The following is a 15,335-nucleotide window of genomic DNA, read 5'->3' as shown; positions in this document are numbered from 1 at the left end:
GGCAGCTGGACCTGATGAGTCACATTAACATGTGCAGAGGAGATGAGATCACACTCAGTCACAGAAACAAGTTTCTGTTTGGTGAAAATGAGGCCAAACTGACTCATTTAGTGCAGACAAAGTAAAACTACAATAACATGGTTACACACATGTGCATTTGTTCACCAGTCACAGCACATTGATGTTGGATCAGCACGCACACCACCAGCAAACCAAAGGAAAGCTGTTGCAACCCTGGTCCACAGAGAGCTTCAACACAGCATCAGAGGACCACAGAGAAGGAGACCAGAGCCTTACATACATCAGAGATCAGTGAAGACAACACGCAACAACAGACTTCCTCACAACATGTTGCTCACGCTGAGCCTTCAGTGAACTCAAACACTTTTAAGCATGGTGGTTTAGCACGGGAAGAAGACGAAAGTGTCCATCAGCACCTTCAGCTAATTGATCACCAAGCATTCTAGCAGCATCGGGGATTCGTCTCTCTGGACAGCTTTGAATCATTTTGTCCATGAGAGAGAATAATGCATGTGAGGATCCCCTCAACATCTCACCTTCTTGCTCCCTTCTTGCATAAAAAGCTTCCTTCCTAGCAATAAAAGACACGGGGCGACTTCCTGTTTGATCCAAACAGCTTTTTGAGACAGTAACCCGCCTTTGTTGCATCTAGGCTGGATTGTTGTAACGCACTTTATTGTGGGGTTACTGATGCATCCATTATGAGTCTGCAGCTTGTGCTGCAGCACGTCTTTAACTGCAACAAGTCTGAGCACATTAGCCCATTTTAATTTCACTCCACTCCCTACCTGTACATGTGAGGCTCATTTAAAGTCTTTTATTTGTCTTTAATCTCTTAATGGGACTGCACGTGCTGTGAAACAATTCATTCACAAGCTTTAGTGCTACTTCAGGAAGTGCTTCCTGCTGCTCTCCATCAGTCTGGATGACGAGTCTTCAGCCTGAACTCACCTGTGAGCCACAAGAGCCCAAACATGGTTTGTATTTCACCTTCATGCAGTTGTGTTTATAGTGTACATGTTAGTTATTAATGCAGTCTGCACTCCTCTCTCACACAATGTCAGCCTGACTTTGTCTTTAACCAGCTTCATTTCTACTTTACTGTAAATATTAACGTTCCTGCACTACATCACAGTATGAGACCCTTACCTGTGACTCTGTAACTGAATGTGTTTATTGTAGTCTGAACGAATGTATCGTTCTTTATCATGCTGCTGTTGGATCTGTAGAGTTAACCTGCAGCTTCTGTTAAAGACCTGGATGAGCTCTATTGGTTAAAAGGGCTTTGAGGGCTTTGACAACAACCTCACCACTGAGCTGATGGAGCCTCTCGATGACTCGAAAGCTTAAAAACATTAAAGTCTACAGAGTCTCTGATCTGTTCACTCATCCATCAGTAATCTCCAATTCATTTTTGAGGTGAATGAATGAATGAAAGTGTGGAAACATGAATCCGACTGCCTGATAAACTCAAACTAGTCTCAATACAACAACATGCACTAAATGAAGAAACTAGGGAAGTGTAACAGAAACACAGAGCACACTCATGCTGTGTGAGAGATCACACAGCACGAGTGTGAAGCATGAAATGAACAACAGGAGACAATAAACACACAGCAGGAGAGAATCAGGACAACACAAAGTGCACGAGACCAGAGACTCACAATAACACAGAGACTAACCTCACACAGGTGCCCAAACAGAGACACCTGACTGACTTCATAACAGGGACACCAAAGGACAAAACTCACAGAGGACCAGGAGGACAAAAGAACCAGACGTCACCTACAAGAAGCCCAGAGACACAACACTGAGACGTCATGGTAACAGGAACCAGGAACATTTCACCAAAAACATGAAGAAGTTACAGAAACTCAAACACTGGACCTACGACCCCGACAGAGCCGAGCTGAAGGAGGAACACCATCAGGACGCCACACCCCCAACCACACTGAAATAACCTGTAATGACAACATCCACAGACCAACCAGGAGAGAGCACACAGAGCAGGACGGATCTCATTGGCTGGACGCTCGCTTCTATTTAAATCTAATGACAGCAGCTGCGTCACACCTGAACACGACACTTCTGCTCTCGTGATCTACAACTGTGACTTTAACGTCAGCGACACCAACATCTGACATTATTGTAACGACATGTTTCATTATGTCATCGTTTACAAGCTGCAGAGCAAACACGCTGAGGAGTCAGAGGTCAAAGGTCAGTGGTTTGATTCTCCTGTGAGCAGAGAGAGGATCTGAAAGTGCAGCAGGAAGTGTTGATCAGGAAGCTTTGGACAGTTTCAGACAGTAAAGGAGACTCTTTAATACGTCCTGATTCACACACAGTTACACAATGATGCCATCAATAACATGACCTGCTGCCATGTGTGGTTGCTGTGGGACACCAGGACCCCCTGACATCCCTGTAACAGACCCTCTGTGTGACATCTCATCTAACCCATCAGCAAAGACACCAACAGTTCATCCACCCTCCTCTGGTCTCTGTGAGGAGCAGTGAGGGGCTCGTAGCGTCTCTGTGCTTTGACAAGATTTAAAGTCACCAACAGATTTTTGTGCCACTTTAAAACTGCACCACAATCTGAACGTGACAAGAACAATTCAATAGTAAAGCAAAGGGTTTAAGTTCTGTACGAGAGTTTAGATTTAGACGTTTGTCTCACTGGTGGATGCAGGCGATGCGTGCAGAGTGTCAGGCAGCAAAGTTACCTGTTAGACTGTCCAGTAGGTGGTGCAGAGGGTGGAGGGGATTCTTCATGATGATAACAGCTTGTTTAATCATCACAGCCTCAGCAACTCATCAGAGTAACACAGCAGCATACTCACACAGAGAGCACACACCCGATGAGATCAAAGGGAAGCTGGAGGCGTCTCTCAGTCAGTGCAGACAGCATGAAGGCTGCAGCTGCCTCCCTGCTCCTGCTCCTGAGTCCCACCTTCATCCTTTCACTCTCACAGCTCAGGAGGTCGAGCGGGCACCTGTTAAGACCCTGGAGGTTGGTAGTTTGACTCCTGGCGGCTCCAGGCTGCATGCTAAATATCCTCGGGCGGGACGCGAACACAAAGTTAGATGCATTGGACTGTGGATGTGTGTGCGTTAGACAGAAAGCACTTTGATAGAAAAAGCACAGAAAGAAGTGTTTGTGTGAGGCGAGTTTCATACAGCCAGTAAATATTGAGTAAAGTGAGAGTTCAGGTGGTGTAGAAGAGCACTACATGAGAACCAATCACAGCACAGACTCCAACAGGACAGGAGGCTTTCAGCCAGTTTGGACTGAGCAGCTCTCATTTCTACAAACCTGCCCAAATGTATGATGTGTTCAATGCTGTGATCACGATGTGCTGTTAGAGCCATTAGAGCAGGCTGTAGGTGTCGCAGGTGCAGTGGTTGGTATCATATCTCATTGATGTCATCAGTAGGAGGTAAGTGTACAGTTTCACTGACATGCAGCTGACACCATTTTTCTTTTGCCTGTCCTGACTGTAGCGGCAGCCTTCGGTCCTTCTTTGCCGCTTCTGCAGAACGTAAAGTTTCTGACTCGTGCTCTTGTTCAGTCGCTTGGATGCCTTCCGGTAGCAAAAAAAACGAGGCGAAGGAGAAAAGGGGCAAAACATTTATTTTCCAAACAAATCGAAAGGTACAAAACAAATGCCTCTGGTGGGCGCTCCGTTTATATTTCCTTTATGTTACAACCAAAAAATAACATTAAAACGGCGACGGTCAGAACGGCGACGGTCAGAAAAACTGTTGCTCCACGTCCTGCTTGCTTACCTAACCTTTTTTACCCACACCCCTCCGCATGCGGGCCAAATACACACCCCTTTACGACATCTACCAACACTTTACAACAACAACAGACTAATAAAGCAGGATTAATTTATGGAGCACAGCATATTACATTATAACATAAAATGATCAAGATTATAATGGAAACTTAAAGATCATGACAAATACTTAAATATGGCATGATGTAACTGAGTGAAATTATTGGCCTGGACTTGGCTCCAACACTGACCTGTAACCATCAGAATAATCAGAACAATCTGAAAGCCAAGAAAAACGCCCCACAGTTATTTCCCAAAGGGATCATTATGGCTTTGCTATGCTAAATGTAATAGTTTATTAGATTTGTTTTACTTTTGAGTTATTACACTCAGAACAGACAGGACTGGGCCGAGACAGAAGAAAGACAAAGTAAAGATAAGGAGAGAAACATAGAGGTGAAGAGGGACAGAGAGAAAAGACTAAAATCTGTTTCAGAATCAGAATCAGAAAGGGTTTTATTGCCAAATGTTGAGCAGGTTTACAACATTAGGAAATTGCTGCGGTGCTTCAGTGCAAACATAGTGTCATAAAAATATAAAAATAAGAATAAGAATTAAAAGTGCTAAGTGGATAGATATATACATGATATATACATGATATATACATGAGTGCAGGTGGTGATCAGTGCCAAACATGGAATGATGCAGTGAACACAGCGTAGGGTCATGTGTTAGTGGCGGGAACAGTCATACGGTTATTGTTCATGTGTCCGACAGCAGAGGGGAAGAAACTGTTCTTATGGCGAGAGGTTCTGGTGAGAATGGACCGGAGCCTCCTGCCTGAGGGGAGCAGGTCAAACAGACTGTGTCCAGGGTGAGAAGGGTCAGCTGAGATCCGAGCTGCACGCCCCAGTGTCCTGGAGGTGTACAGGTCCTGCAGAGATGGGAGTCTGCAGCCAATCACCTTCTCAGCAGAGCGCACAACACGCTGCAGTCTCTGTTTGTCCCTGATAGTGGCTCCAGCGTACCACACGGTGATGGAGGAGGTGAGGATGGACTCGATGATTGCAGTGTAGAACTGCATCATCGTCCGTGTTGGCAGGTTGAATTTCTTCAGCTGCCTCAGGAAGTACATCCTCTGCTGGGCTTTCTTAATGACGGAGGTGATGGTGGGCTCCCACTTCAGGTCCTGGGTGATGGTGGTACCCAGGAAGCGGAATGAGTCCACAGAGGTGATGGGGGTGTCAGACAGGATGATGGGGGGGAGTGGGGCTGTGTGCTTCCTGAAGTCCACAATAATCTCCACTGTCTTCTGGGCATTCAGCAGCAGGTTGTTGTGGCTGCACCAGGACACCAGACGTTCAACCTCCCTCCTGTAGGCAGACTCATCCCCGTCCGAGATGAGTCCAATAACGGTGGTGTCATCTGCAAACTTGATTAGCTTGACAGACTGGTGGGTGGAGGTGCAGCAGTTGGTGTACAGGGAGAAGAGCAGAGGAGAAAGAACACAGCCCTGAGGGGAGCCGGTGCTGATGGTCCGGGAGTCCGAGACATTCTGCTTCCTGTCCGTCAGGAAGTCAGTGATCCACCGGCAGATGGGATTTGATCCCATCTTGCAGAAAAAGAAGCAAAAAGAAACAAAAAGAAACAAAAAGAAGCAAAAAGAAACAAAAAGAAACAAAAAGAAGCAAAAAGAAACAAAAAGAAACAACAAGAACCAAAAAGAAACAAAAAGAAGCAAAAAGAAACAAAAAGAAGCAAAAAGAAACAAAAAGAAACAAAAAGAAGCAAAAAGAAACAAAAAGAAGCAAAAAGAAACAAAAAGAAACAAAAAGAAGCAAAAAGAAACAAAAAGAAGCAAAAAGAAACAAAAAGAAACAAAAAGAAGCAAAAAGAAGCAAAAAGAAACAAAAAGAAACAAAAAGAAACAAAAAGAAGCAAAAAGAAACAAAAAGAAGCAAAAAGAAACAAAAAGAAACAAAAAGAAGCAAAAAGAAACAACAAGAAGCAAAAAGAAACAAAAAGAAACAAAAAGAAGCAAAAAGAAACAAAAAGAAGCAAAAAGAAACAAAAAGAAGCATGAACAAGCAGGAAAGGCGAGATTAAACAAACAGGTTTTTAACTGTGATTTAAAAGAATCGGACGGATCACGATCAGAAGGTCATTCCACAACTCTGGTGCAGCCAGGGCAAACGCCCGGTCACCTCTAGACTTCAGCCGAGATCCAGGCTGCACCAAGAGTAACTGAGTAGATGATCAGGCAGGAACGTACGATTTAAGCAGTTCCTTAGGGTAGCTCGGTGCCGTGTTGTTGGTAAACCACAGCAAACCACAGCAGCAGCATCATGTGCACCAGTAACAGTAACTAATAAACACTGAATCCTACTGAGCAGCACACTGGACTGATAATGCACGATGTGTTTAGTGTCAGCAGCACAGGACGACACAGTGTGTGTCTGTGTACACCTGTGTGTGTGAGCTTGTGTTCAAAAGGTTTCCATCAAGCCACATGATACACATCAGCTAAAGTGCAGGAATGTGTTGATGACTGAAACAATGCTGTGTTGAACGTCAGAGTTTTCATTTCACACCATATTGTTATACAAGTGTTCTTCTTAACGCACAAGTGTTGGTCACAGAGCTCGATGTGCTGGAACTTTTTACATGTGCATGTTTCCCCAACACAATATGATTAGAAAACACTCCAACCATCTATTCTGGGAGATTTCATACAATCAATGAGTTAAACTGCAGGAACGTCTTAAAGACATAAAGACCTGGATGGCCGCTAACTTTCTGCTTCTTAACTCAGATCAAACTGAGGTTATTGTACTCGGCCCTGAAAAGCTTAGAAATATGGTATCTAACCAGATTCTTACTCTGGATGGCATTACCTTGGCCTCCAGTAACGCTGTGAGGAACCTTGGAGTCATTTTTGACCAGGACATGTCCTTCAACACACATATTAAACAAATATGTAAGACTGCGTTCTTCCATTTGTGCAAATATCCTCTTAGTTGTTATTAATCTCGGCTCTGCCACCGTTTCTGGAACTGGGGACCATCACACTTCTCTGAGCTCTGTCTATAGGTTCACTTTTAGCTCCCACTCTGACTAAACCATCACACTAAACTGGTGCTACTTCCTCCTAAACCAGTCCATGTTTCCTCTGACATCGTCTGTCTTTCCTGTATGTCACTGACAGAACAGGAACTGTTCTTCACCGTGTTCTTCGTTCACTCCGGTCAGCTGAGCGGCCGTTGCTCTCAGTCCCCAAATCAGGGCTGAAACTGAGGAGACGGAGCGTTCTCCATCGTGGCTCCTCTGGAATAATCTTCCTCTTCACACGAGGCAGTCGACATCAGTGCTGCTTTTAAATCCAGAGAAACACATTTTTATTTGCTTGTTTTTGACTCAGTGGTTAACTGACTTGTATTTACTTACATTTTATTGTTTTTGCTATGTTTGTAATTTTATCCTATTTATTATTCTTATTGTATCTATTATGTTTCTATTGTTCAGCACTTTGGTCAGCCTTGTGTGTTTTTAAAGTGCTATATAAATAAACTATGATGGTGATGATACACTCAGGCTGTGTCCCTCACTGACCTCTGACCCTTACTGACCTCTGACCCTCAGTGACCTCTGACCTCCTGTTGCAGGTGTGTGTGTGCTGCTGCTGTCTGCAGGTGAGTTGATGAAGTCAAACCATCAGTGAGGCTCCAACAAGAACACAAACACATTTGATGCCAGTCACAGATTTATGCATCACTCTGTTTGTGTCTGCTGATCCAATAAAGCTCTGATCCTGGAGATCCCTCCAGATCCTGTGCCAGCAGGAAGTGATGTCACTGCGCTGCAGACAGAGCAATGGTGACATCATCACAGCTCATTTCTTCTTTAATGGAAGTCATGTTGGAAATAAATCAGAGTTCATCATCACAAACGTCCAGCAGTCTGATGAAGGTCTCTACTCCTGTGCTACTGATGTGTTTGGAGAATCTCCTCAGGGCTTTCTGAGGGTCAGAGGTCAGACAATGACATCACATCCTGTATAAAGACCTGAACTCACCTGAAGTAAAAATAAGCTGACTGAACCATCTTCACCATGTCTCCTGCAGATCCTCCTCCTCATCTCCACACCTGCACCTCCTCTAATCCTGTGAACTCTCCTGCTCTTGTTTGGCCTGTAACAGACTCCTCCGCTCCTCCCTCCTCCTCCACCCTCGTGCTGGTTGTAGCAGGTCTGGTTTCGGTGGTTCTTCTTGTTCTGCTGGTTTGGGGAGTTCTCTGGAGGAAACAGAATGAAATCTTTCAGAGTTTAAAGCATGATGTCAAAGCTAGAAGGTCTCCTGACTGCAGACTGGGAGCTGACGCCACAGTAGAGCGGGTAGAACAGGAACCAGTGTGAAACAAACTCTCTCTGGATCAGCTGAAGGCTTTTCAGCGAGTTTTTAGGACGTCCTGATAATAATGAATTATGGTCGTCCAGCCTGGAAGTAATAAATGCAGGAACTAGATCTTCTTTTATGAGTTCTTATATTATCTGATCAGGCCGTTTGCTCCTGTTAAAGATAAATGTGCATCGAACGTTGTGGGTATTCATGAGTCTAACAGTTTAAACCTGTGTGTGACGTTGTGTCCTTGAACGGCCCTGACAGACGGCTGTAGTCCATAATATTAATGTTTCCTGCTGACTAAAATAAGCAGCTGAGCTCTGTGAGGGCAGAGCTGCTGCTAACAGGTGAGTCTGTTACCTGGACTGGACTGAGTGAGCTGCTGTGTCACAGCTTTATCAGTGACACACTCAGCATGTGTGTGTGTGATATGTCATAGTGCTTGAAACACACATGAAAATATATTAAAGGTTGAATCTTTGTTCTTTTGGTTTGTGGAACAAAAATCAGCAACGAAGAAACGCGAGCGTAAAACTTGGTGTAGAAGTGCAACAAAGGTAAGCCGGCTCATTTGATGCTGTGATGCTTGAAAAGGATTTGCGCACCTACATCATTATTTACGGTTTAAATTGTGCTGCCTTCAGGTGCACCTGGTAAATTCAGGAATCTCTACTCCAAACCACAGCAGTTAGTCAGTTAGCTTTGTATAAACACGTGTTAGAAATGTTCTTCAATCAGCTCTTTTTACTCTCATTTCACAGCCAGTACTTTTTACTTTTACTTCAGTAAAGAAGTTGAATTAGTACTTGGAGTATTTTTAACAGTAGTACTTCTACTTCAGTACACACTGTGTGTACTTTTACCACCTGTGTCTGAGACCTCCTTCAGGGTCCAGCTGAAGCTCTCAGTCTGCTGTGGAAAAAGGAAATCCAGGTGAGTTTCTCCTGATCACCTGAGGCCGTCATTACTGTGTGAACCCACACACCACTCCTCACTCCTCCCACCCGCTGCACACAGTCACTGAGTACAGACCGGCTGATTCCTGTAAAGGGAGAGGCAGGAAGAGGCGGAGCAACAGCTGAAAAACAAGAAGCCCAACGTCATTTTGCAGAAGTGAAAGTGTGAGAGAGCAGCAGCAGAGCTGCAGTCGAGTCCTGTTTGTCTCTAAAAGAAGATTCACTGGAGTCCATCAGGTTCCTCTCAGCAACAGTGGTGAGTGCAGCTGATCACACTTCCTGCTTCTAAACAAATCTTCACTCTGTTCACTTCATCAGGACTCATCACAGTCACACTGGATCCATAGAAAGCTGCTCATGTAACCACAGATCCACTGTAGGAGCATCGAGCTGCTGCTTCAGTCTCACTGTGGCTCTGCTCAGGACTGTGGACTCAGGCTGTGCTCTGGACTTCAGACTGACTCCACACTTCCTGGTTATTCATCACTTCCTGTTCCTCTTAGATTGATTCTGGATCTGATTGATCATAAGGATTACAGACGTGAAAACACCTATTTATTCTTTATTGATATAAAGCCTTTGATACTGTAAACCAGCAGATTTTGGTCAGTACTTCAAAAAGTCATTCACACATTTTACAAAGATTATCTGACTTAGTGTATCCTGTAAGAGTCACAGATGATCCTCAATCATTCAGAAAACAGTCGATGCTGCACTTTATAACTTTGTGTGGAAACATGAATCTCATTATTTAGACAGATGTGTTTGAATCATCCTGATAATCAGGCTTTAAACATGTCAGAGTTCCACACATCAGCTGTGATATTCAAGCTGACCTGGATCAAACATGTCATCAGACACAAACATAGATGATGCTGTTTAATCCCAAAGCTTATTTAAACAAACTGGAGGACAGAATTCCTCCTTAAATGGGATTTTGATCAAATCCACTGATCTCGTTTTCACACACAGGCTTTATCATGGTGGCTTCTTCTCTACTAACATCAATCTTTGATTTGGACAAACAAATATGTGAAACACAAAAATAAATCAATGTTTTCTGAGGATCCAGAATAACATGAATGATGTATCCCAGCGAGTGACTGGAAAAGTTCATCTTCTTCCACATCCTGAGTTTGTGAGGATGTTCCAGTATCTGTGAGAGAAAACAGGACAGTTTTTACTGACGCACAAATGGACCAAATATACAGACACCTCTGAATAAACATGTTCTCATCAATGCCATTAAAATACTGGATCAACAGTTAATAACACATTTCTGAGGTTTGTGATTCATCGTCCTCCTCACTGTCAGCTCTACTGGAACAGTCACTGTTTAATATTAATGGCTCGTTGATCTGGACGTACAATAAGAAGTATTCAGTCACCAACAAGGTCGAAGTTTACTTCACAGTGATTGATGGAAAATATCCAACAAACTGATTTATTCAAGTATACAAATGATCTGGATGAATCTTGGACCTTCTGTAAAACAGAGAAACAATTTCACATCTTTGTAACGACTGTATTTATCTTCATCCCCAAACGTTGATCCTGTCCATCTGGACGCTGCACTGTACAGCAGACACTACGATGTTAGGTTTGTGTTTGGATGAACCAGTTTGTGTCTGAGTGTGTTGCTGGGTCTCCACCAGTTACTCTGAGAACTGAAGAAGCTTCTCTGATGAAACGTCTTCAAGAAACTCAAAGAAGTCCAGACGCTTTTCTCTCCAAGCTCCTCAGACTACTGACGCTTGTTTCTCTCTTTGTAAAATGAAATTTAAAGTGAATTTTGAATCAAATGTTTCTCTTCTTTCTCCCTCAGAGTGCAGACATGTCTGCTGCCAGCAATCTGCGATCTGAAGATCAGTTTCTGTGCTCCATCTGTCTGGATGTGTTCACTGATCCAGTCTCTACACCATGTGGACACAACTTCTGCAAAACCTGCATCAGTCAGCACTGGGACATGAATCAGAGCTGTCAGTGTCCCATGTGTAAAGAGACTTTCAACATTAGACCTCAGCTGAGGGTCAACACCTTCATCTCTGAGATGGTTGCTCAGTTCAGACGTGAAGCTCAGCAGAAAGCCAGCAGCAGCAGCTCAGAGCAACAAGCTGCCAAACCAGGAGAAGTTCCCTGTGACGTCTGCACTGGAACCAGACTGAAGGCCCTGAAGTCCTGCCTGGTGTGTCAGACCTCCTACTGTCAGACTCACCTGGAGCCTCATCTGACACTGAAAGGTCTGAAAAGACATCAGCTGGTTGATGCTGTGGAGAACCTGGAAGGCAGGATGTGCACGAAGCACGATAAACTCCTGGAGCTGTTCTGTAAGACCGACCAGACATGTGTCTGCGTGCTCTGCCCTGTTTTAGACCACAAGAACCACGAGTTTGTTCCTCTGAGAGAAGAATATGAAGGAAAGAAGGCAGAGCTGGAGAAGACAGAGGCTGAGATTCAGCAGATGATCCAGAAGAGACGACTGAAGATTCAGGAGATCACAGAGTCGGTGAAGATGAGTAAAGATGCTGCAGACAGACAGAAAGCAGAAGGTGTTCAGGTCCTCACGGCTCTGATGGAGTCTGTTGAGAGACGCCTGAAGGAGCTCATGAAGGAGATCGAAGACAAACAGGAAGCTACAGAGAAACAGGCTGAAGGTCTCATCAAAGATCTGGAACAGGAAATCTCTGAGCTGATGGAGAGAAGCTCTGAGGTGGAGCAGCTCTCACGCTCTGAAGACCACCTCCACCTCCTCCAAAGCTTCTCCTCCCTGAAAGCTGCTCCACCCAGCAAGGACTGGACAGAGGTCAGAGTTCATCCACCATCATATGAGGGGACTGTGGGGAGAGCTGTGGCTCAGCTGGAGGAGACAGTCTGGAAACTCATGAAGAAGAAGCTGTTAGAGGCTGAGCTGCAGAGGGTGCAGCAGCATGAGGTGGATGTGACTCTGGATCCTGATACAGCTCATCCTTATCTCATCCTGTCTGATGATGGAAAACAAGTGTACTGTGGTGATGTGAAGAAGAATCTTCCAGACAACCCAGAGAGATTTTCTCTGTGTGCTAATGTTTTAGGAGAGCAGAGTTTCTCTTCAGGCAGATTTTACTTTGAGGTTCAGGTTAAAGGAAAGACTGAGTGGACTTTAGGAGTGGCCACAGAGTCGATCAACAGGAAGGGAATAATCAGACGGAGTCCTCAGGATGGTTTCTGGACTGTGAGGCTGAGAAATGGAAATGAGTACAAAGCTGCTGCTTCCCCTCTCGTCCCCCTATGTCTCCATCCTGGTCCTGAGAAGGTGGGGGTGTTTGTGGATTATGAGGAGGGTCTGGTCTCCTTTTATGATGTAGGTGCTGCAGCTCTGATCTACTCCTTTACTGGCTGCTCCTTCACTCACAAACTCCACCCATACTTCAGTCCCTGTCCTAATGATGGAGGTAAAAACTCTGCACCTCTGATCATCTGTCCTGTCAAACTGATCAACGACTGATTTTATTGGATGAATGATTGATTTTTCTTGAAGGGAACAAATGAACATATTGAGTGTAAATCCTCTACAGTCTCCATGTTTCTATAGAATCTGATCATCAGGACTCTGATTCACACTTTGATTCTCATGGAGTTTGATTTGAACAGAAGAAAAGTTGAATCAGGAAATGTTCCCACTGATGGAGACTCGAGCTGAAGAGCAAATATCAGAGAACAAATGTCCAAAAGCTTCATTTCCAATAAAGTTTGTTCAATGCTTTGAGTGAATCCAGACTCATGTGTGGCTGTTATACGGAGCATCAGAGTCCAGCTGAGTTATGTTGGATACAAACTGCTTATTTTGGCTCTGTGAGGAGTTTTGTTCACTGAAAACTGATGAGACGGATAATATTCAAAGAACTCTGTAGAGATTCATGCATCCATGTTCTCCACCTGCAGGTGTGGAGGAGAAAGGTGGAGCACAGACTGCTGCATCCTTCCAGTCACATCATTTTGATGATTATATTTGCATGTTGTGATGATTTGGGTTAAAGACAAACAGAGTTGAACGGCTGCAGTCACAGCATGAAGACGATGCTGAAGCTGAGCTGTCAGTGAACATGTTTCACTGTGATTTGATTTGAAGAATAGAAAGTGTGTGTGGCTGCTGACAGCTGCAGTCTCTGCTAGTCTGCATAACACACACACAACTTTCCCCCTGAGGCAACGATGCAGCAACAACACAACAGCTGCAGACACACACACGATTGTGCGCTCCCTTTCAGTCTGAACTCTCAAACACACAAACAAACTCTATCAATGTCGTACTGTTAAAGAACTCCTCCTTCTTCAGTAACAATGATTTGAGGTCTCTACCAGTGTCTCTTGTTTTGACCTTTGACCTCTTTATTCCTTATAACCAAAAAACCCTTTTATCTGATATTTTCACCTTATTGATTGATTATATATATCTATCATATTTTCTCACCTTACCTTATTTTGACCTTTGACCTATGTCCTTGTTAGCCTTGATCTTCCTTCATCAAACGTGAAATTTCTTTCACCTTTGAACTTAAAGCTTAAATCAAACCTTTGTTAAAAAGCTTCTTACCAACTTGTAATTCCAACTCTCTGCATTAAACACGTATCTTATCATATAAACACTGGATCACTGAGAGAACTTTAGGCAGAACCAAATGAAGCAGCTGACCTCGTCAAACTCACAGCGACAGTAACTGACAGTGAATTATTTTAATCTTCTTCATTGTATTTGTTAGAAACATTTATTTTCCTTTAATTGGACTTTGGTTAAGTTCAATCCGATGTATTAACCGACCTTTGAGGTGAAGTGCAGCTGCGAAGAACGCTACGGCAGGCAATGAGGTGCGTTTAATGTCGCTCTGTTAATTTGAGCGTCCATAAATTGAATGTCTTATTTTTTCTTACTTTATTATTGCTAATTTATTGGAGAATTTGGCCATTTAATCAAGATAGATTTTATGTTGTTGGTGGTAAAGATCTGGATGGATGTTTTACTTTATTCTGTGTTTCTATTTTTCAGTTTTACTTTTCAAGACTTGGTGAATTGCCTTTTTCTACTTTTTGTTTAGTTTTGTTAAAATTAGCAGCAGTGAGAAGTGTTGTTGTCGGTCTCGAATATATTTGATGTAGCCCATACTGTTAAGGTAAGTGTCATGTTTTTAGTTGTTAGTCTGATGAAGAATCTTTTATTTTTCTCCAAAAGTTGATTGTGTTTATCTGGACATAGTGTTTTTCAGGTCCAGCTGAATGCAGGTTTCCCCAGTCTTATACGTTGTGACAGCCACTATGGTGTGGTGTCCCTTTAAGACACCCAAGTCGAGGGTTGATGGTGTCATCAGTTTGTGCCGCTGCTCTCTCTCTCTGGGATTATGAGGACACGTGCCTGCACGCTTCTGCTTAACGAGGGACGGATTTACGTTTTCTTCTTGTTTTGTTTGCAACGCTTTGGTTGTATGAACGCTGGGCGTTATGTTGTTGAGCCGCAGCCGTTCAGCCGGGCTTTTATATGGTTGTTGAAGAAGGCGTATTAAAGAACCACCGTGGATTACCGATACCAGCGTGGGTGTGTGTTCTTCCGACTAGCCTGCTAGGTGTTTTGCCGCCTCCTCTCAACCACGCAACACAACCCAACGTTCCAACGTGTCAGGAGCATCAGCACAGCTGAAATGCATTTTTTCTACGCACCGCGTCTCTGTGGCTTTTAAACCCCAAAACACGCTACAACAAAAATGGGTCCACCCCAAGGATGGGGTCCCCCGGTGTAGTTTCCACTGTGAGAGACTGTGGGCTTCCTCAGAGTGAGGCTGAGAGCAGCAGGCCCAGCTGGAGTCTGACCCGTGGCCCTTCAGATAAAGCTGAAAAAGGCCAATATATGATATTAAATATAAAATATAATTAAAAAACAACATCAGAATGAACAACGAGCTGCTGTTAAGAACTCCCGACGTCCATCCAAGGCCCGATTGGTTTCTGTTTCCATGACAACAACAACCGTATGTGGAAAAGACCAAAAACTGAAGCGGTGAAAAAGTTTTGTTGCAGATTAACTATTAACTTTATGTTATTCATTGTCAGCTCGTGCCATCATTAAAGCATGTTAGAACACACATGTAGGATTTCACGAATCATCGCTCCTACATTTAATCGTCTCCATAACAACTGTGTGTACGTGT

At 43.8% G+C, this 15,335-nt stretch overlaps 1 protein-coding gene across 1 annotated transcript; it reads left to right on the top strand.

Annotated features, from left to right (window-relative positions):
• The first annotated feature begins 8,890 nt into the window (after nucleotides 1-8,890).
• LOC308396308 (E3 ubiquitin-protein ligase TRIM21-like) lies at nucleotides 8,891-13,340 on the top strand. Its single transcript, XM_080881507.1, has 2 exons — nucleotides 8,891-9,415; nucleotides 10,985-13,340. Exon 2 carries the CDS (start codon nucleotides 10,994-10,996, stop codon nucleotides 12,641-12,643), a length of 1,650 nt encoding a protein of 549 aa, XP_080737633.1. The 5' UTR covers nucleotides 8,891-9,415; nucleotides 10,985-10,993; the 3' UTR covers nucleotides 12,644-13,340.
• Nucleotides 13,341-15,335: the final 1,995 nt, after the last annotated feature.

The sequence above is a fragment of the Rhamphochromis sp. 'chilingali' genome, assembly GCF_963969265.1.
Source record: "Rhamphochromis sp. 'chilingali' genome assembly, chromosome: 1".
NCBI lineage: Eukaryota > Metazoa > Chordata > Actinopteri > Cichliformes > Cichlidae > Rhamphochromis > Rhamphochromis sp. 'chilingali'.
This window is presented reverse-complemented; position numbering and strand designations above follow the sequence as displayed.

What these genes read in the sequence shown, in the direction of transcription:
- LOC308396308 (XM_080881507.1), top strand. Translation starts at nt 10,994, where the DNA reads ATGTCTGCTGCCAGCAATCTGCGATCTGAAGATCAGTTTCTGTGCTCC.